This window comes from Chrysemys picta, chromosome 5, assembly GCF_011386835.1.
Source record: "Chrysemys picta bellii isolate R12L10 chromosome 5, ASM1138683v2, whole genome shotgun sequence".
Classification (NCBI taxonomy): Eukaryota; Metazoa; Chordata; order Testudines; family Emydidae; genus Chrysemys; species Chrysemys picta.
In genome coordinates, this window is record NC_088795.1 from 142,994,388 (window position 1) to 143,013,876 (window position 19,489).

The 19,489-nt window shown below is 51.6% G+C and overlaps 1 protein-coding gene across 5 annotated transcripts in view; it reads left to right on the forward strand.

Annotated features, from left to right (window-relative positions):
- Window positions 1–19,049, forward strand: part of LOC112061285 (C-type lectin domain family 4 member F-like) — a 269,396-nt gene extending 250,347 nt beyond the window's left edge. For 2 of the 5 annotated variants that reach the window (XM_065598407.1, XM_065598405.1), the window contains exons 5-7: window positions 16,544–16,695; window positions 17,576–17,694; window positions 18,591–19,049. In XM_065598407.1, coding sequence (XP_065454479.1) covers window positions 16,544–16,695; window positions 17,576–17,694; window positions 18,591–18,753 — 434 coding nt within the window. In that variant the 3' untranslated portion in view covers window positions 18,754–19,049. Of the gene's footprint in view, window positions 1–7,938; window positions 8,056–8,789; window positions 8,988–13,350; window positions 13,459–14,593; window positions 14,702–16,543; window positions 16,696–17,575; window positions 17,695–18,590 lie in introns of those variants that run through there. The other 3 variants (XM_065598406.1, XM_065598409.1, XM_065598408.1) reach the window with 3 other exon arrangements.
- Window positions 19,050–19,489: the final 440 nt, after the last annotated feature.

The following is a 19,489-nucleotide window of genomic DNA, read 5'->3' on the forward strand; positions in this document are numbered from 1 at the left end:
GACGCCCAGGAAGGTTCAGGAGACAGGCAGGGAGACGGGGCTGACAGAAGTGGAGGGTGCCGCCGTAGGCAGCTGCAGCTACGCACGAGCTCAGCTAGGCTCTCTGCAGTGACAAAGGAAAACGCAAGGGAAATGTAGCCTGCGCTGGGTGACAGAGAAGCTCCTCCCAGAATCTGTTTCAGTAAAGGCTGAGAACTGTAAACTCAGTACATTAGTGAGAGGCAGTGTTACGGGGCTTATTCCTTCACCCGCTCACTTCCCTGGTCCTTCGTGCATGAACAGAGAGCAACAATACCCGAAATCCGAAGGTGCAAACAATTCGATGTTTATTGGGGTGAACGTCCAGCAAGCATGATTCCAGTTTCCTTCCTCAGTGTCCCCCTTCCCAGCTCTGACACCACAGAGCCTTGCCTGTGTCCCTGTTCCCATTCCCTGTTCCCAATCCCCCCCTTAGCAAAACATGATCCCAATTTCCCCACCCCCAGTCTCTGTTCCCATTCCCCCCTCCCCACCCCTTAGCAAACATGGTTATGGGTCCCATTCCCCTCACTACTTCCTGATGGACTGCAGACTACATAGTAAAACTTCAGTTCTGCTTAGCTATACCTTAACCAATCATTTTACTGAAATTTAACTAACCAATTCTAACATATTGTAACATGATTATTTAACCAATTATATCCCACCAGCTTAATTGGTTAACACCCAACAAAATTAATTATACAGCAGACAGAAACAATCGCAGAACCGGACAGAGATTATACAGACAAACAATAGGGAAGTGGAGACTACAGTGATAGAACAATACAGAAATGAGGATTTCACATCCCAGCTATTGATAAGTGAGTTCTTGCCAGACAGGAATACAATCCTGTCCTGGTAATGCCCATCACCTCCAGAGAAAGGGAAGAGCCTAGAAGATGTAAAGAAAACGTAGTTTGATGGCATCCTAACAGCCCAATAGCACCTTATTTCAATCCACTTCCCAGTTTATGGCTGCCTCTGCTGTTTAGCCAAAGATCTTAGCCTACGAACACGGCCTTAGACTATCCTAGTGAGAGAAGGCCCATAAACAGGCAGCCTGTGATTTTGATTCTTATTTTCTACCTCTATAAACTAGCGAAGTGATAAGAATACAGCGACATTCTTAAAGTACAGGCCTTTGCAGACAGGCCTGGATATCTCTATCCTAACAGGCAGCTTCACCCTTTGGTTAGCGTGAGAGAAGCCACTTCTGCAATGTAAGGGGATTATCTGGGCATCTGAGTGTTATCTGCTGGTTCCAGGAACCACAGCCCATGGGGGAGCAGCGCTAGCTAATGCCTGAGGCCCAGATCAGATCGGGAGGGGATGTGGCCAGGGGCAGCAGGTTTGTAGAAATGTTGGTGGTGCTCAGAACACCCAACCCCCCTGCAAACTTCCCCCTCCCCACCTGCCTAAGGCTCTGGGAGGGAGTTTGAGTGGGAGAGGGGGTCTGGGGTGGGGCTCTGGGATGGAGTTTGGGTGCAGAGAGGATGAGAGGTCAGGCTCTGGGAGGGAGTCTGGGTGGGAGAGGGGGTCTGGGGTGGGACTCTGGGATGGAGTTTCGGTGCAGAGGGGATGAGAGGTCAGGGTCTGGGTGGGAGAGGGGATCTGGGATGGGGCTCTGGGATGGAGTTTGGGTGCAGGCTCTGGGCTGGGGCAGGAGATTGGGGTGAAGGAGGGGTGCAGGGGGCAGGCTCTGAGAGGGAGTTTGGGTGCAGAAGGGATGAGAGGTCAGGGTCTGGGAGGGAGTTTGGTTGGGGAGGGGTGGGGGTGCAGGCTCTGCGAGGGAGTTTGGGTGCTGGGTCCAGGCTCTGGGCTGGGGTAGAGGGTGGGGGTGCAGGAGGGGGTGAGGGGTGCAGGGAGTTTGGGAATGAGAGGGGGTGTGAGTGGTGAGGGTGCAGGAGGGGGTGAGGGCTGCAGGGTGGCGGTTTTGGGGGGGTGCAGGATGAGGTGATGGGTGCAGGGAGTTTGGAGGGTGGGGGTGCAGGAGGAAATTTGGGCGCTGGAAGGTGTGTGGGGGGAGGGGGTGTGGCTACATGTTCTGGAAGTGGATGAGGGGTTCGGTGCTTACTCATAGACTCATAGACTTTAGAATCATAGAATCATAGAATCATAGAATATCAGAGTTGGAAGGGACCTCAAGAGGTCATCTAGTCCAACCCCCTGCTCAAAGCAGGACTAATTCCCAGCTAAATCATCCCAGCCAGGGCTTTGTCAAGCCGGGCCTTAAAAACCTCCAAGGAAGGAGACTCCACCACCTCCCTAGGTAACGCATTCCAGTGTTTCACCACCCTCCTAGTGAAATAGTTTTTCCTGATATCCAACCTGGACCTCCCCCACTGCAACTTGAGACCATTGCTCCTTGTTCTGTCATCTGCCACCACTGAGAACAGCCGAGCTCCATCCTCTTTGGAACCCCCCTTCAGGTAGTTGAAGGCTGCTATCAAATCCCCCCTCATTCTTCTCTTCTGGAGACTAAACAATCCCAGTTCCCTCAGCCTCTCTTCATAAGTCATGTGCTCCAGACCCCTAATCATTTTTGTTGCCCTCCGCTGGACTCTTTCCAATTTTTCCACATCCTTCTTGTAGTGTGGGGCCCAAAACTGGACACAGTATTCCAGATGAGGCCTCACCAATGTCGAATAAAGGGGAACGATCACGTCCCTCGATCTGCTGGCAATGCCCCTACTTATACAGCCCAAAATGCCGTTAGCCTTCTTGGCAACAAGAGCACACTGTTGACTCATATCCAGCTTCTCGTCCACTGTGACCCCTAGGTCCTTTTCTGCAGAACTGCTACCTAGCCATTCGGTCCCTAGTCTGTAGCAGTGCATGGGATTCTTCCGTCCTAAGTGCAGGACTCTGCACTTGTCCTTGTTGAACCTCATCAGGTTTTTTTCGGCCCAATCTTCTAATTTGTCTAGGTCCCTCTGTATCCGATCCCTACCCTCTAGTGTATCTACCACGCCTCCTAGTTTAGTGTCATCTGCAAACTTGCTGAGAGTGCAGTCCACACCATCCTCCAGATCATTAATAAAGATATTAAACAAAACCGGCCCCAGGACCGACCCTTGGGGCACTCCGCTTGAAACCGGCTGCCAACTAGACATGGAGCCATTGATCACTACCCGTTGAGCCCGACGATCTAGCCAGCTTTCTATCCACCTTACAGTCCATTCATCCAGCCCATACTTCTTTAACTTGGCGGCAAGAATACTGTGGGAGACAGTATCAAAAGCTTTGCTAAAGTCAAGGAATAACACATCCACTGCTTTCCCCTCATCCACAGAGCCAGTTATCTCATCATAGAAGGCAATTAGGTTAGTCAGGCACGACTTCCCCTTCGTGAATCCATGCTGACTGTTCCTGATCACTTTCCTCTCCTCTAAATGTTTCATAATTGATTCCTTGAGGACCTGCTCCATGATTTTTCCAGGGACTGAGGTGAGGCTGACTGGCCTGTAGTTCCCCGGATCCTCCTTCTTCCCTTTTTTAAAGATGGGCACTACATTAGCCTTTTTCCAGTCATCTGGAACCTCCCCTGATCGCCATGAGTTTTCAAAAATAATGGCTAATGGCTCTGCAATCTCACCCGCCAACTCCTTTAGCACCCTCGGATGCAGCGCATCCGGCCCCATGGACTTGTGCACATCCAGTTTTTCTAAATAGTCCCGAACCACTTCTTTCTCCACAGAGGGCTGGTCACCTTCTCCCCATGCTGTACTGCCCAGTGCAGCAGTCTGGGAGCTGACCTTGTTCGTGAAGACAGAGGCAAAAAAATCATTGAGTACATTAGCTTTTTCCACATCCTCGGTCACTAGGTTGCCTCCCTCATTCAGTAAGGGGCCCACACTTTCCTTGATTTTCTTCTTGTTGCTAACATACCTGAAGAAACCCTTCTTGTTACTCTTAACATCTCTTGCTAACTGCAACTCCAAGTGTGATTTGGCCTTCCTGATTTCACTCCTGCACGCCTGAGCAATATTTTTATACTCCTCCCTGGTCATTTGTCCAGTCTTCCACTTCTTGTAAGCTTCTTTTTTGCGTTTAAGATCAGCAAGGATTTCACTGTTTAGCCAAGCTGGTCGCCTGCCATATTTACTATTCTTTCTACACATCGGGATGGTTTGTTCCTGCAACCTCAATAAGGATTCTTTAAAATACAGCCAGCTCTCCTAGACCCCTTTGCCCTTCATGTTATTCTCCCAGGGGATCCTGCCCATCTGTTCCCTGAGGGAGTCAAAGTTTGCTCTTCTGAAGTCCAGGGTCCGTATTCTGCTGCTCTCCTTTCTTCCTTGTGTCAGGATCCTGAACTCGACCATCTCATGGTCACTGCCTCCCAGGTTCCCATCCACTTTTGCTTCCCCTACTAGTTCTTCTCTGTTTGTGAGTAGCAGGTCAAGAAAAGCTTTGCCCCTAGTTGGTTCCTCCAGCACTTGCACCAGGAAATTGTCCCCTACACTATCCAAAAATTTCCTGGATTGCCTGTGCACCGCTGTATTGCTCTCCCAGCAGATATCAGGGTGATTAAAGTCTCCCATGAGAACCAGGGCCTGCGATCTAGCAACTTCTGCTAGTTGCCAGAAGAAAGCCTCGTCCACCTCATCCCCCTGGTCTGGTGGTCCATAGCAGACTCCAACCACGACATCACCCTTGTTGCTCCCACTTCTCAACTTTATCCAGAGACTCTCAGGTTTTTCTGCAGTTTCATACCGGAGCTCTGAGCAGTCATACTCCTCTCTTACATACAACGCAACTCCCCCACCTTTTCTGCCCTGCCTGTCCTTCCCGAACAGTTTATATCCATCCATGACAGTACTCCAGTCATGTGAGTTATCCCACCAAGTCTCTGTTATTCCAATCACATCATAGTTCCCTGACTGTGCCAGGACTTCCAGTTCTCCCTGCTTGTTTCCCAGGCTTCTTGCATTTGTGTATAGGCACTTAAGATAACTCATCGATCGTCCCTCTTTCTCAGCATGAGACAGGAGTCCTCCCCTCTTGCGCTCTCCTGCTTGTGCTTCCTCCCAGGATCCCATTTCCCCACTTACCTCAGGGCTTTGGTCTCCTTCCCCCGGTGAACCTAGTTTAAAGCCCTCCTCACTAGGTTAGCCAGCCTGCTGGCGAAGATGCTCTTCCCTCTCTTCGTTAGGTGGAGCCCGTTTCTGCCTAGCACTCCTTCTTCTTGGAACACCATCCCATGGTCGAAGAATCCAAAGCCTTCTCTCCGACACCACCTGCGTAGCCATTCGTTGACTTCCACGATTCGACGGTCTCTACCCCGGCCTTTTCCTTGCACAGGGAGGATGGACGAGAACACCACTTGCGCCTCAAACTCCTTTATCCTTCTTCCCAGAGCCACGTAGTCTGCAGTGATCCGCTCAAGGTCATTCTTGGCAGTATCATTGGTGCCCACGTGGAGAAGCAGGAAGGGGTAGCGATCCGAGGGCTTGATGAGTCTCGGCAGTCTCTCCGTCACGTCGTGTATCCTAGCTCCTGGCAAGCAGCAGACCTCTCGGTTTTCCCGGTCGGGGCGGCAGATAGATGACTCAGTCCCCCTGAGGAGGGAGTCCCCGACCACCACCACCCTCCTCCTCCTCTTGGGAGTGGTGGTCGTGGAACCCCCATCCCTAGGACAGTGCATCTTTTGCCTTCCAATCGGTGGAGTCTCCTTCTGCTCCCTTCCCTCAGATGGGTCATCTAGTCCACTCTCCGCATTAGTACCTGTAGAGAGAACATGGAAACGATTGCTCACCTGTATCTCCATTGCTGGTGCATGGACGCTCCTCTTTCTCCTTCTGGAGGTCACATGCTGCCAAACCTCCTCACAATCCTTCTGTCCCTGCTGCGCCTGCTCTGAATCTTCAGAACATTGCGGCCGTAGAAGCATCTCCTGACGTCTGTCCAGGAAATCTTCATTTTCCCTTATGCAGCTCAGAGTCGATACTCGTTTCTCCAGCCCTCGAACCTTCTCTTCCAATATGGAGACCAGCTTGCACTTTGTACAGACAAAGTCGCTTCTGTCCTGTGGAAGAAAGACAAACATGGCACAACCTGTGCAGGTTACAACAGCTGATCGCTCACCTTCCATATCACCGTCCTCTTAAGAGCTTCCTCAACTGTTGCAGGAACTACTCGGAGAAACCTGCAGATGAAAGCCTCAGTGCGCTCTCCCCACGCGAACTCCCAGGCAAACTCCTGCTGTTAGCCTCTGCTGTTCGCCGCTCAGCTGGTTCGCTGCTGACTGCCCTTATATACCAGTCAGGCCCACTCAAGGCCCACCTGGAACAAAGCACTCCCAATTCACACTTTTCAAACAAACAAGCAAGCAATCAAGCACACGGTCAAACTGACCAACTGTCCCAGCAGCAGGCACTCAGATACTCACCAACACAGCCCCCCTAATGCAGCACTTAGCGTACCTCCTCTTGGACAGCTCCCAGGCAAACTCCCGCTGTTAGCCTCTGCTGTTCGCCGTTTAAGGTCAGAAAGGACCATTATGATCATCTGGTCTGACCTCCCGCATGATGCAGGCCACAAAGCCGTCCCAACCCTTTCCCTTGACTCTGCTGTTGAAGTCCCCAAATCCTGTGGTTTAGAGACTTCAAGCAGCAGAGAATCCTCCAGCTAGCGACCCCCGCCCCATGCTGCGGAGGAAGGCGAAAAACCTCCAGGGCCTCTGCCAATCTACCCTGGAGGAAAATTCCTTCCCGACCCCAAATATGGCGATCAGTAAAACCCCGAGCATGTAGGCAAGAGTCTCCAGCCAGACCCTCATTGGCCATGGATACTATTTACCTGGGACAACCCCTCTGGCAGCGGCTCCAAGGCAGGGCAGGCCGGGGGTCTCCGTGCGCTGCTGTCCTCAGGCAGTGCCCCCCCAGCTTCCCATTGGCCGCAGGAGCATTTGGGGAGGGGGCAGTGCGCAGTGGCACAGCCCCGCCCCCATGGGACACAGGGATGTGCCGGCAGCCACGTGGAACGAGCGCGCAGGAAGCTGCTAAGCCCAGCTGCACTGCAGGGTGGCGGCAGGAGCCCCTGGGCTGCTTCAAATCGCCCGTGGGCAGCAGGCGGGGCCGGGGGACGTGTGGGGCGAGCACGCGGGGGGGACAGGCTGGAAACTTTGCTGGAGCCAGGCCCATGGGCCAGGAATATTCCTGGTGCCCGGTAGCACGGGCCCATAGAATTCACCGCCCATGGGTGCGGCAGGCTGAGACTTTCAGGGAGAGGAGAATTTTGCGTCTCCAAGCAGCTGCCGTTGACCTTGGGGAGACCAAATCCAGACCACACAGAGCACACTTACTTCTGTCTACACATCGATCCTGGCTCGAATGCAGGGATCTTCTCCCTTTAATGTTCAGGGGAGACACAGTCTTCTGGCTTTGCCCTGTGATTCGCCCCTTGGCTGCCTTGCAGTGAGGAGCCCAGCATCCTGGGGATGGGTTATTAGACAGGGATGCTGGAGAAAGATCCTTCTGAGCACACTGCTGCTGTCAGCCCCACTTTTCTCCTGCAAAGAATCATTTCCCCTCATTTCACTGCCTCATTGTTTTCATATTTCATAAGTTGTTTCAGGTTCCTGTTCTCATTAAAAAATACTCCTTTGGGCCTGGACTTCACAAGCCCGAAACTTCCCTCTCAAGAAATGCTTAGGCAGGGGGAAAATCCTGCTCCCAGATCTCTCTCACAGGATGCCTGCCTGGCACTAGAGTCACTCCTGATTTAGGGAGGGTCGCTTTCCACATTGGAGTTCAGGTCGGTTCTGACCTTATTTGGCCTGATTCCGCTGTTGCTGTTAACCACAGTCAGGGAATAGGAGGCTGAGCAGTTATTGGATTTGGGGGATGGAGTTTCCTCGGTCAGTGGCATTTGAGCTGTAACTTTCCATGGATACGTTTCTTCTTCTCCTTCAAGGAAATCCTCCCAAGACATCGGTCCCTTGGCGGCCCAGGGCGGGGGGCATCGTCACTGCTGTCCTTCTCCTCCTGAGTCTGGCCCTGGCCACGTCCCTCCTGGCTGTGACGCTTCTATGTAAGTCCAACTGCAGCTCCAAGCCCAACGTTTGCCAATTTCCAGACAGCCCAGCTGGCTCGACTGGGGGGGGGGGGGGCACCCCACATTTCAGCGGAATATCGACCGCGTTTCCAGTCTGTCCCTCCAAATAAATCTCCTACTCCAGGGAGTTCGAATGGAGTTGTAAGATCTTGCCCTGCTGGTTTGATACTAGCACAAACTTTCTAAGTCTAACGATGGTCCAGCACTGGCACAGGTCACCTAGGGAGGCTGTGGAATCCCCATCACGGGAGGTTTTTAAGGACAGGTTAGACACCCACCTGTCAGGGATGGTCTGGGTGAACTTCATCCTGCCTGAGCATCACCTCTGTGACTTCAGATCACACGTGGCAGCCCCACGTGCTCAACCTGCGCTCTGAGGGTCACGCTGGGTCCTTTCCTGACCACCTATCACCAGCGTGAGCCTCAGCCCCAGGTCTCCTCATGGCACAATGGAAATGCCCTACGGAGAGACCGGACGGCCCAGTGGTTCGGGCGCTTGTCTGGGGGCTCAGACTGCTGGGTTTAATTCCCTGCTCTGCCAAAGAGTCCCTGCCCTGGAGCCAGCAAACAGAGCTGAAAACAGGGAGTTGGAGTGGAGAGCTCTTGGAGGAGAGGGGAGACAAGCTTCCCTGAGTAGGGGGTCTATAAAGGCAGCCAGCCAGTGGCAAAGAAGCCAGCAAACAACTGGAAACAGGGGAGTTAGTGTCCACGATTGTAAGGAGAGTTTGGGGGAGGGGCGGTGGCATTCTGTTTTTGTGTTGTGTGGGGTTTTCTTTCTCCTTGACAGGCGCTTAGGTGGGAAGGGTGTGACAGACACAGAGGCAGCAGTGGTAGTGACCCAAGCAATGGAAGAGACAATGAAGATGACCAGATGTGGAAGTTGTGGGATGTACATGATCCTAGAGCAGGTACCTGAAAAGAGCTTGTTTGTATGAAGTGCCACCTGAGAGAGCTGATGGAAGAGAAGAGCCGAGGTTTGGAGATGCAGGTGGAAACTATGGTTGAGTTTTGAAGGGGATTCGAGCAGATGATGGAGGGAAGGCGAGAGGAGGCTGAAGAGAAAATTCAAGACTGGCAGATCCAAGCTGGACTGGAGAACTCGAAGGGGAGACTGCTGGGTGAATAAAGTGGCTATTAGAAACATGATGATGAGAACCAGGCAGAGGAAAAGACCAGCTAGTGAAGGAGAAGTAGAGCTCAGGAATAGGTTTGCTGAGTTGGAAAATGAAGAAGGCTTGCAGCAGGGAGTAGCAGAAGGTGGGAGAGCCAGGGAGAAGAGAAGAGCAGCTAGTCCTAAAAGAAGAGGGGAAGAGTCAATGTACATACCCAGAGTTTGGAGTCCCAGGAGGACAGAAGAGGACTTGCAGTAGATCGCAAGGGAGAACAAAAGACAAGAGGACTTGCAGGCAGAAGGAACAGGAGGAAGGCCAGAGAATGGCACCAACACCAGGAAGAGGCAGGTCTACGTGATTGGTGACTCCTTACTAACAAGACTGGACAGGCCTGGCCCCAGAGCTGATCCAGAGAACAGAAGGGTGAGCTGTCTGCTGGGTGCTAAGATATGGGATGTGAACCTGAGGCTGAAGAAGATCCTAATTGGAGCAGGAAAGAATCCACTGATTGTCCTTCATGTGGGAGCAAATGATACTGCTAGATTCTTGCTGGAACGGATCAAGGGAGATGATGCCAGGCTGGGGAAGACACTTAAAGAAATGGAGGCTCAGGTGATCTTCAATGGGATTCTACCTGTCCCTAGAGGAGGAGAACGGAGGTGAGACAAGATGATGATGATCAACAGGTGGCTCAGGCCGTGGAGCTCTAAGGAGGTCTCTGGGATGGTCGACCACCGGGAGGCATTCATGGACATATGACTTTTCTCATGGGATGGACTCCACCTGAGTAGGGAGGGAAATAGATTCTGGGATGAAGGGTGGCATAACAGATTAAAAGAGCTTTAAGCTTGGAATTCAGGGGAGACCATTGAGAGATGCTCATGTAATCTCCACTTCTGATTCTAATATTGAGCAGGAGAAAATCAAGTAAGAGCAAATACAGTGATGGAGAAAGGAACAGAAGAGGGTAGGAGAATGGACATCAAGAGGAAAGAGAGTTCCCCTACCAATGATGCTAACACTCAAGTAGTAGGTGATACTGGCAGTAGCATGAAGCCGAGTGGAAACAAATAAGGTGTCTATACACCAATGTAAGAAGCCTGGGGAACATAATGGAGGAACTAGATCTACCGGTGCAGGAAGTGAAACCAGATGTTACAGGGATAACAGAAACATGGTGGAATAGTAGCCACGACTGGAGTACAGACATTGAAGAGTATGTGCTGTTCGGGAAAGACAGAAAGGAAGGGAAGGTGGTGCAGTAGCATTGTGTATTAACGATGAGGTAGACTGACTGTAAAGAAATTAGTAGCGCTGGAATGGATAAAACAGAGTATGTTTGGGTCAAAATCACTTTGCGGAAGAAGGCTACCAGGTCTCCAACTAGGGGCCTTAATTTCAAAATGGGACACTTTAAAATATTAAGGCAATTAACTAGGGGAATGGACTGGGATGAAGAACTCAAGGATTTGAAATGGGGGGAGGCTTGGAATTACATCTAGTCAAAGTTACAGAAGCTCTCTGAAGCCTGCATCCCAAGCAAGGGGAAAAACTTCCTAGGGACGGGTTGTGGACCAGGCTGGATGAACAAGCGTCTCGCACTGGTGATTAAGAGAAAGCAGAAATCCTACTGAGAATGGAAGATGGGAGGGATCAGCAAGGAAAGCTACCTCTTGGAGATCAGAAAGTGCAGGAAAAAGTGAGAACTGCCCAGAGCCAAGCAGAGCTGGACCTTGCAAAGGGAATTAAAACTAACAGTAAACGGTTCTATAGCCATATACACAAAAAGGGACTGCCCAACACGGAGGATGTGTTGGAGAGTGAAGATAATCTAGGCCTGGGCAAATGCCTAAACAAATACTTTGCCTCCATTTTTAATAAATGGAATGAGGAGTTAGGGGTAGTGGCAGGCTGGCTAGTGGGAAAGAGGATATGGAAGTAGAAATTACCACATCTGAGGTGGAAGTCAAACTCAAAAGAGCTTAATAGGACCAAACTGGGGGGCCTGGATAATCTCCATCCAAGAATATTAAAGGAACTGGCACATGAAATTTCAAGCCCACCAGCAAGAATTTTTAGTGGTCCATAAATTCAGGGGTCAGACCCGGTGACTGGAGAATTGCTAATGGAGTTCCTATTTTTTAGAAACAGGAAAGAAGTGATCCAGGAAACTACAGACCTTTTAGTTTGACCTCAATTGTATGCTAGGTCTTTGAACAAATTTAGAAGGAGAAAGTAGTTAGTGGCATAGAGGTTAATAGTAAATGTGATAAAATACAACATGGTTTTACAAAAGGTAGATCATGCCAGACCCACCTTCTCTTTCTTTGAGAAGATAACTGATTTTTTAGAGAAAGGAAATGCAGTATATCTCATCTATCTGGATTTTGATTCAGTTCCACATGGGAAATTATGACTCAAATTGGAGAAGATGGGGATTAATCTTGCTGTTAATTCCTATGTGCATGAACTTGCACTTTGCACTACTGAATTTCATCCCATTACTACTACTCCAGGTTTCAAGGTCATCCAGTTCTACTCGTATGATATTCTGGTCCTCCTCCACGCTGCCAATACCTCCCAACTCTGTGTCATATGCAGATTTCATTAGCGCACTCCCCATTTTTGTGCCACGGTCTTTAATGAAAATGTTAAATAAGATTTGTCCCAAGCCCGATTTCTGAGGAACTCCACTAGTAACCTCCCTCCACCCTGACAGTTCACCTCTGAGCATGACCCGTTGTTGTCTCCCATTTAACCGGGTCCTGATCCACCTTCCAATGGGGTCGGGAAGGAATTTTCTCCCAGATCAGATTGGCAGAGACCCTGATGTTTTTTGCCGTCCTCTGCAGCCTGGGGCACGGGTCACTTGCAGGTTTGAACTAGTGCAAAATGGTGGATTCTCTGTAACTTGAAGTCTTTAAATCAGTAACTCAACCAGAGGTTATGGGCCTGTTACAGGAGTGGGTGGGTGAGGTTCTGTGGCCTGCAGGAGGTCAGATTATAATAATAATAATTATAATTAATTAAGATTATGATCATGATGGTCCCTTCTGGCTGTAAGGTCTATGAGAACTGTCTCTACCTCAGTTCTCCACCTGTAAAATGCGGGGAGGAGACTTCCCTACTTCACAGGGGTGTCATGCGACATTAAATATCTTATTAAAGCCTGTGAGGTGCTCTGATACTGCAGTGAAAGGAGCCAGAGGCGTACGACGGATCGCGGGAAAGGTTCCGCAGACACCACTTAGATCACAAGTCTGTTGATGATGCAGAAGCTGGAAGAGAAGCTGCTCCCTGGGGCATTGCTGGGTTGGCCCTGCGGTGCTAAGGGGAGTGAAGGCTGATTTTTAGGGACAGATGCTCTGCAGGTGTCAATTGAAGTAGCTCCTCTGAAGTCAGATTGACACCATCTGAGCAGCTGGCCAGTAGTCCTGCAAGCTCAGATCCTCAGAGGCATTTGGGCTCCTGGTTTCCATTGGAATCACTGGGAGTTTGGGGCCTGAACACATCTAAGGGTCTGGGGCTACAGTTAGCAGACAGGCCCCTGAGACACACCAGGAGCGGAGCTGTCAGGATTGTTAATAAGCACTTGGATGGCCACAGGGCCCAGAAGCTGCACCCAGGTCCTGCTTTCCATAGCGCTAGGGGCTGTACAAACACACAGGAAAATGAGGTCATAGAATCACAGAACCATCGGGTGAGAAGGGACCACAGGGGCATCTAGTCTAACCCCTGCCAAGATGCAGGATATGTTGTGTCTGACCCATCCCAGACAGACGGCTCCAGCCTCCTTTTGAAAACCTCCAGTGAAGGAGCTTCCACAACCTCCCGAGGCGTCTGTTCCATTGTCCTGCTGGTCTCACAGGCAGGAAGTTTTCCCTGAGATTTCATTTCAATCTGCTCTTCTGGAGTTTGTAGCTCCCTGCTCCAAAGAGCTGACGCCCTACGTTAAGACGGTGTAACATAGATCAGGAGAGAGCCCCGAACGGGGCTTGGCTTTGCCTGTGTCCCTCCTCGGGAGGGAAGCTGTCCAAGATTAAAATAATAGAAGTCATAGAGAACAGGCTCGCACTCGGAGCATATTCCTTCCCCGGGCCTGGCTGGTCTCCAGCCACAGTTCAGTTCGGTCGCTGACCTGCAGACATGTGATTTCTAGATCTCCGGGCACAGAGCAAGCTGCAAGCGGTTGAAGAAGCGGTGCAGAAACTCCAAGTCTCTCTGCAGCCTGACAACGCCTCGGACGCCTCAGCAAAGGGATCGGACAGTAAGTCGCAGGACGAGGGTCTTAGGCATCAGGGTCGGCTCCCCTCCCTTGGCCTGGAAGCTGAGCACTCTCCGGCCTATAGGGATGGTGGGTGCCTGGCATCCTCCTACTCCCCTCCATAGACGTCCCTGCCAGGTGGTCCTGGCCCCCGTCTAATGAGCTGCTGCTCTGCCCATTCCTCTGCCAACGGAGGCTCTGTTCCCAGGGACGGGCGGCTGCTCCAGGTTCCCTCCTAGCTCCCTTCCTGGCAGTGGCAGGCTGGCTGCATCCGCCCCACGCTCCTAAGCAGGGTGACTAGTGGTCACCATCTTCTGTCCTTTCCCTGTTGCTCCCTTCGCTCCAGAGTTTTCACCATGGCCCTGTATTGTCAGGATTGCATTCGCGGGACAGACGGATGCAGCTCATGAGACACACAGGGGCGAGTTCAGACCCTGGTGTAAGCAGGACGTCAGTGGAGCTGCACTCGTGGGTCTCAATTCCCCCCAGTCCCTGAGCCCCTCCTGTGCAGCTCCAATAATTCGGGTAACTGCCACAGTCCCATTGCTGGAGGCAGAGCGCCCCCTTGTGGCCACGTCTCACAACGTTCTGTCTGTCTGGCCCAGGGCTGCACATACAAACCGGTCCATGGATCAGGTTATTCAGCGTCCAATCAGAAGATGGGACTGAACTAAACCCCGGCACGGAACACGCCGGAAAGCTGGGCTGTTCAAAATCCCGGCCTGGAGTCTAGGGCCATGGCTCGGGTCCAGGGATGTTCTTGCAGCCCCAGCTCTGCCCCATGCTGCAGGTGACCCACTCACAGCTCACAAGGTGGGAGCGATTGGGAAGAGGAGGCTGGGGAGATTGGGGGGACAGAGCTAGAATTCAGGAGAGCTGGGGTCACTTCCCAGCTCCGCTGCAAACTTCCTTTGTGATCTTGGGCACGTCTCTCTGCACCTCAGTTCCCCAGCAGGAAAATCATCCTTTATTTCTCCCAGCTAGAGTCGATTTTGACTCTGAGCTGTTGAGAGCAGGGACTGTCCCCTCCTGTCTGTACAGCGCCTGGCACACAGGGGCCTGCAGGTGCTGCTCTACTACATGTGCTGATAATCAAGTGTTCTGCATCTCCACTGAAGTCGCTGTGACTTTCCTCTAGGTCTGCAGCTATTGGATGAAGCGCAGGCAGGAGTCCGGATGCTGAAAGCCCAGCTGGGTAATGTCAGTGCAGCGTATGGAGAAATCCAGATCCGTCTGGACAACGTCAGTAAGTACTAGCTGCAGTGCTGGCTGGTGCCGTTTCTCCTGGTGCTGAGGATAAACGGAGGATTTCAGGCTCCAAGGCTGACAGCGCAGCGCCTTTCACCAGCACCGAGTTCTCTTCCATTAAAAATCACCGGTGGCTGCAGCTGGGCCCACACCACCACCCTAGGCCTCATTAGCCTAATGGGATCACCCAACTGTAATGATGCGGTTCTGGCAGGACCCAACTGAGAGTGCCAATTCAGGACAAATTGCTCAAAACAGGGCAGTTACAGCCCAAGGCTGGGGTTTCTCCACCTCTAAGGCAAACCAAACCAGCCAGACAAAGAGCACTTCGGTCTCACCCCACTGGCTAACCACAAGTCACACAAGCAATTCCCTTAGACACTCCAGTTTCCCAGTATTACCACCAGTACCACTCGTTATGGGGACAAATGGTTATGAAAACCAATACCCAAGTAAAAGAAAAAAGGTTCTCCCGATCCCAGAGGACCAAGCCCCAGACCCAGGTCAATATACAAATCAGATCTTACCCACAAATCACGCTGCTGCCAATCCTTTAGGATCTAAAATTTAAAGGTTTATTCATAAAAGGAAAAAGATGTAGATGAGAGTTAGAATTGGTTAAATGGAATCAATTACATACAGTAATGGCAAAGTTCTTGGTTCAGGCTTGTAGCAGTGATAGAATAAACTGCAGGTTTAAATCAAGTCTTTGGAATACATCCACAGCTGGGATGGGTGATTCAGTCCTTTGTTTAGAGCTTCAGTTTGTAGCAAAGTCCCTCCAGAGATAAGAAGCAGGATTGAAGACCAGATGGAGATGAGGCATCAGACTTTTATAGTCTTTTCCAGGTGTAAGAACACCTCTTTGTCCTTACCGTGGAAAATTACAGCAAAATGGAGTCTGGAGTCCCTACATACTTTGCTGAGTTACAAGGCATATCTGCCTTCTCTCAATGGGTCAGTTGAACAGCTGATGGTCCTTAATGGGCCATCAAGCAGGCTAGGCAGAGCTAACACCAACTTGTCTGGGATGTCACCCAGAAGTATAGCAGAAGTTTGAAATACAGACACTATAGAGCCAATATTCATAACTTCAACTACAAAACTGATACACACATATAGACAGCATAATGTTAACCAGCAAACCATAACCTTGCTTAGACACCTCATTTGACCCCCTTTATACGAGATTTGGTGCCACTACAGGACTTTGGTTTCAACCATGTTCTATATTGTCCCAGTTCAAATCAATAATGTGACACCAGCTACCAGCTTTTCTTAGATGCTCCAAACCTGTCAGGTCACAGGCAAAAAGTGATACTGGCATTTCAGCGCATGGCGCGTTACATCCAGAACCATCACTGAGCCAGCGCCCCCGGCAGGGTGTTGGGGGAGATGCCAAAGTGCAAAAGACCCAAGACCTTCACCACTTATGATCACTGAAAATTGTTGCTGCAGAACAAGGGGATGTTCCACCTTGGGCAGCTACATTCCCCCTCCTGAATTCCCCCTGCCAGCTCAGCTGAACAGTGAGTCTCCCCTTTCCCATTACAGCCATGCTGCTCTGCACTGGGACCAGCGCCCATGCTCCAGCCCAGATGCAGCTGCATTTCAGTGCTGGGGGAGTGACCCTGTGGTGTCTGCTTTCTGCAGCGCTCTTTGGGATCCATCATGTGGCCACAAAAATTATTTATTGTGATGCTGGAGAATCAGGATTCAGAAGTTCCCTCAGCTTGGGGCAGCTGAAGGGCAGGGGAAATGCAGCACTAGAAACCCTGAGCTCCCTGCGTGTGTCCCTGTAACTTTACCTAGGGCATCTCATCTCTGGTTCTGCTCCTAGGTGACGTGCTGACAAAGCTCTCCAGAGGCTGGACGTTTTACGGTGGGAACCTCTATTACTTTTCACAAAGAAGAAAGTCGTGGGACGAGGCCGAGCAGTTCTGTGCGTCTCAGGACTCGCACCTGACCTCTGTCTCCTCCCAGGCGGAACAGGTGAGTGCAGGAAGCTCCTAGGGATTTGGACAATGGGTCAATGCGTTGTTTCATACCAGAAGGAGGTGGAAGGTGGCAGCCGAGGTTGGAAACCATTGGAGAGGATGCCAAGCTTTGGAACGTGACTTACGGGATTCACCCATCAGTTTAAAATCAGAGATGGTGCAGAGGAACAGTGCCAGGATCTGGACTTCCCGGGGTCTGGGGTGCCGGGGGAGGGGGATTTGGGGTCAGGCTCATTTCTGATTTTCCCTTCTTCCAATGTAGCATTTCCTGCAAACCCAATGACTTTTCCTAGTGAGGACCCGCTTTGATCCCTCTCCCCAGGCCTGAGCTCCTGCTGGACAATCTAGAAGCCTGTATCTGGAAAGCTTGTGTGCAAGGGGCCATGTGCCTCTCAGATAATCCACTCTCCCCACGTGCCCACTGTAGCCCTCACCCCAGGCCTCTGGGGCACTTTCAGAGGAGGAAAATCCCACCCTCCGGCAGGGCTAGACTTTGCACTCAGTTCTCTGCTCCGAGCTTTGTCTCCTCCAAGGGCAGGGCGCTGGTGTGAACTCTGAGGTGCCCGTCAGTCACTGCCGCAGCCCAGCTCTGAGGGGCTGTGGGGGGAGTGTTGTGAGACAGGTCGCTGCTGGTAGCCCCAGGCAGATACAGATGCAGACACAGACACAGAGATGCTCCAGGACTCCCTCAGGGTCTCCCAGCTAGTCACTGTCAGCGTTGGGGGCAGGACACCGTGTCTCCCGCTGCCCAGTGCCCAGCTCACACCACCAGACGCCCTTTCCTCTCCCCCAAATCTGTTCAACCCAGACAGCTGTGGCTGCATCCTGCAGCCTCTCTTGGGTGACCTGGACATGCTGCAAACTGTGTTGTGCAGGAGTTTCTCTCCAGGGAGACCCAGGGAGAAGCTCACTGGATTGGACTCACTGACCTGGGGACAGAAGGCAGCTGGCGCTGGGTGGATGGCACAGAATACAGAGCAGACGTAAGCAGGGGGTGAGTAAAGCTTGAGAGAAGTGATTATTATTACACGTTTGGTCACAAGCTCCTTCGGGCAGCGTCTGTACGGCCCCTGGTGTCTATGCAGCACCCGGCACAGCAGGCCCGATCCTGAGGGTGGCCCCCAGGAGCTGCCACAACAGCAATGAATCCTCTCAGGAATTTCTGCTAATGCCCCTTTGCTGAGAGCAGGAGCCTAAACACGGAGCGTATGTTCAGTGCCACTGAGACCCAGGGCCAGAGCCTCCCCTGGGGTAACTCGGCATTGACTTGAATGAACCACAGGGATTTACACCAGCTGAGGATCTGGCCCCAAGTCACCTCAGGACAGCCAGGTGAGTCTGGAGTGAGCGGCAGGTTCACGCTCTCCTTGGGATTGCACTGCGCTCTCCCCTCTGTCAGACTGGGGAAGAGGAGGCTGTGGGGCCGGGGGCATGGCCGGAGCCAGCTGCAGTCGGTGCAGTGACCTCAGTGGGCTGTGGACGGGGCCCATAAGCAGGGCCATGAGAAGTTAATGACTGACCCCCGCTGCCCTCTCTTCCCGTTCCTGCGTTCCCATCTCGGGGGTGCCTGGGACGTGCTGTGCCACGTGCTTTGGTTCTGGGCACTGAGATCAGAGTTGCTGCTGTCAGCATTTGGAGCCACAGACTGACTTTGGCTCTTTGCTGGCCTGTCAGGCGCAGGGCAGTTGCTATCCCCAGCCGTCAGAAGCCCTTCGTTACCATGGCCACAAGAGATGTAGAGAACTCTGAGGGGTGGCCGTGGGGTGGATCGATTCACCGCGTCATTGCTGGGTGTCTTGGTCCCCTGCCAACCACAGAGTCCACAGAGCAGAACTGAGCTCAGGAATTGGCTGTGGTTCTCCCCTGAGACATTAACACTCTGATCTGCAGGTTCTGGGCGCGGAATCAGCCAGACAACTGGCATCAGGGGACAGGAGGTGGAGAAGACTGTGTTCATATCCATCCATTCAACCGGAATTTGTGGAATGATGTCAACTGCACTCTGCCTTTTAGGTGGATTTGTAAGCAGGCCCATGGACCGGCTGGGCTGTGACTTGCAGGTCCCAGCACCTCAGAAAGCGCCTTAATTTCCCAGCTATGCAGCATGTTTTCCAGACACCTGCCGATGAGGAGCCCTGTGCACTGGAGGGGCCGCATGGCATGTGGATTGCAGGGACGCTTTGTCCTGCTGTGATATTTCTGGCTGTAGCAGAGACACTGCCCTTACGCTGCTGAATTTGGCTGGCTCTGTAATTTTTGTGTTTCCAGGTCGGTCACCAAATAAAGTCCTTGGATCATGGAGTTATTGTTTCATAATCACCCAATAAATAATGATTTGCTTGACTTGAATTTCTAATTTTTGCACCTTTTGATCAGATGTTATGATGATTTCAGAATCATCTATATACACATTTAAAATGTCCAACTGTATCTGGTAAGCAAGGTATGTCGCAAAATATGTTTGGCCCAGCGAGGAGATAAATTCAGCCTCAGCTGTGAGACCGGCTTCAACAGCTGTTTGAATTCTCCTATCCCTGTCCTGCTGTGCCACGTATCAAAACGTATCTGTCCCTTCCAACCCAACAGGAGCAGGTCCTCCCAAAACTGTCACTTCCTTGGAAGGACCCAATCTGTTGTTTTTCTGCATCTCAGGCTGCTCTTCCATCAAAGACATGTAATATTTATTCCCAAGGGCATTTAGTACTGGGAGAAAGATGACAGCCCCGACGACTGATGTTGTCAAGGCTGAATCCCCACTCTGTCACTGCGAGTGCAGAAGTGGGGCCCGC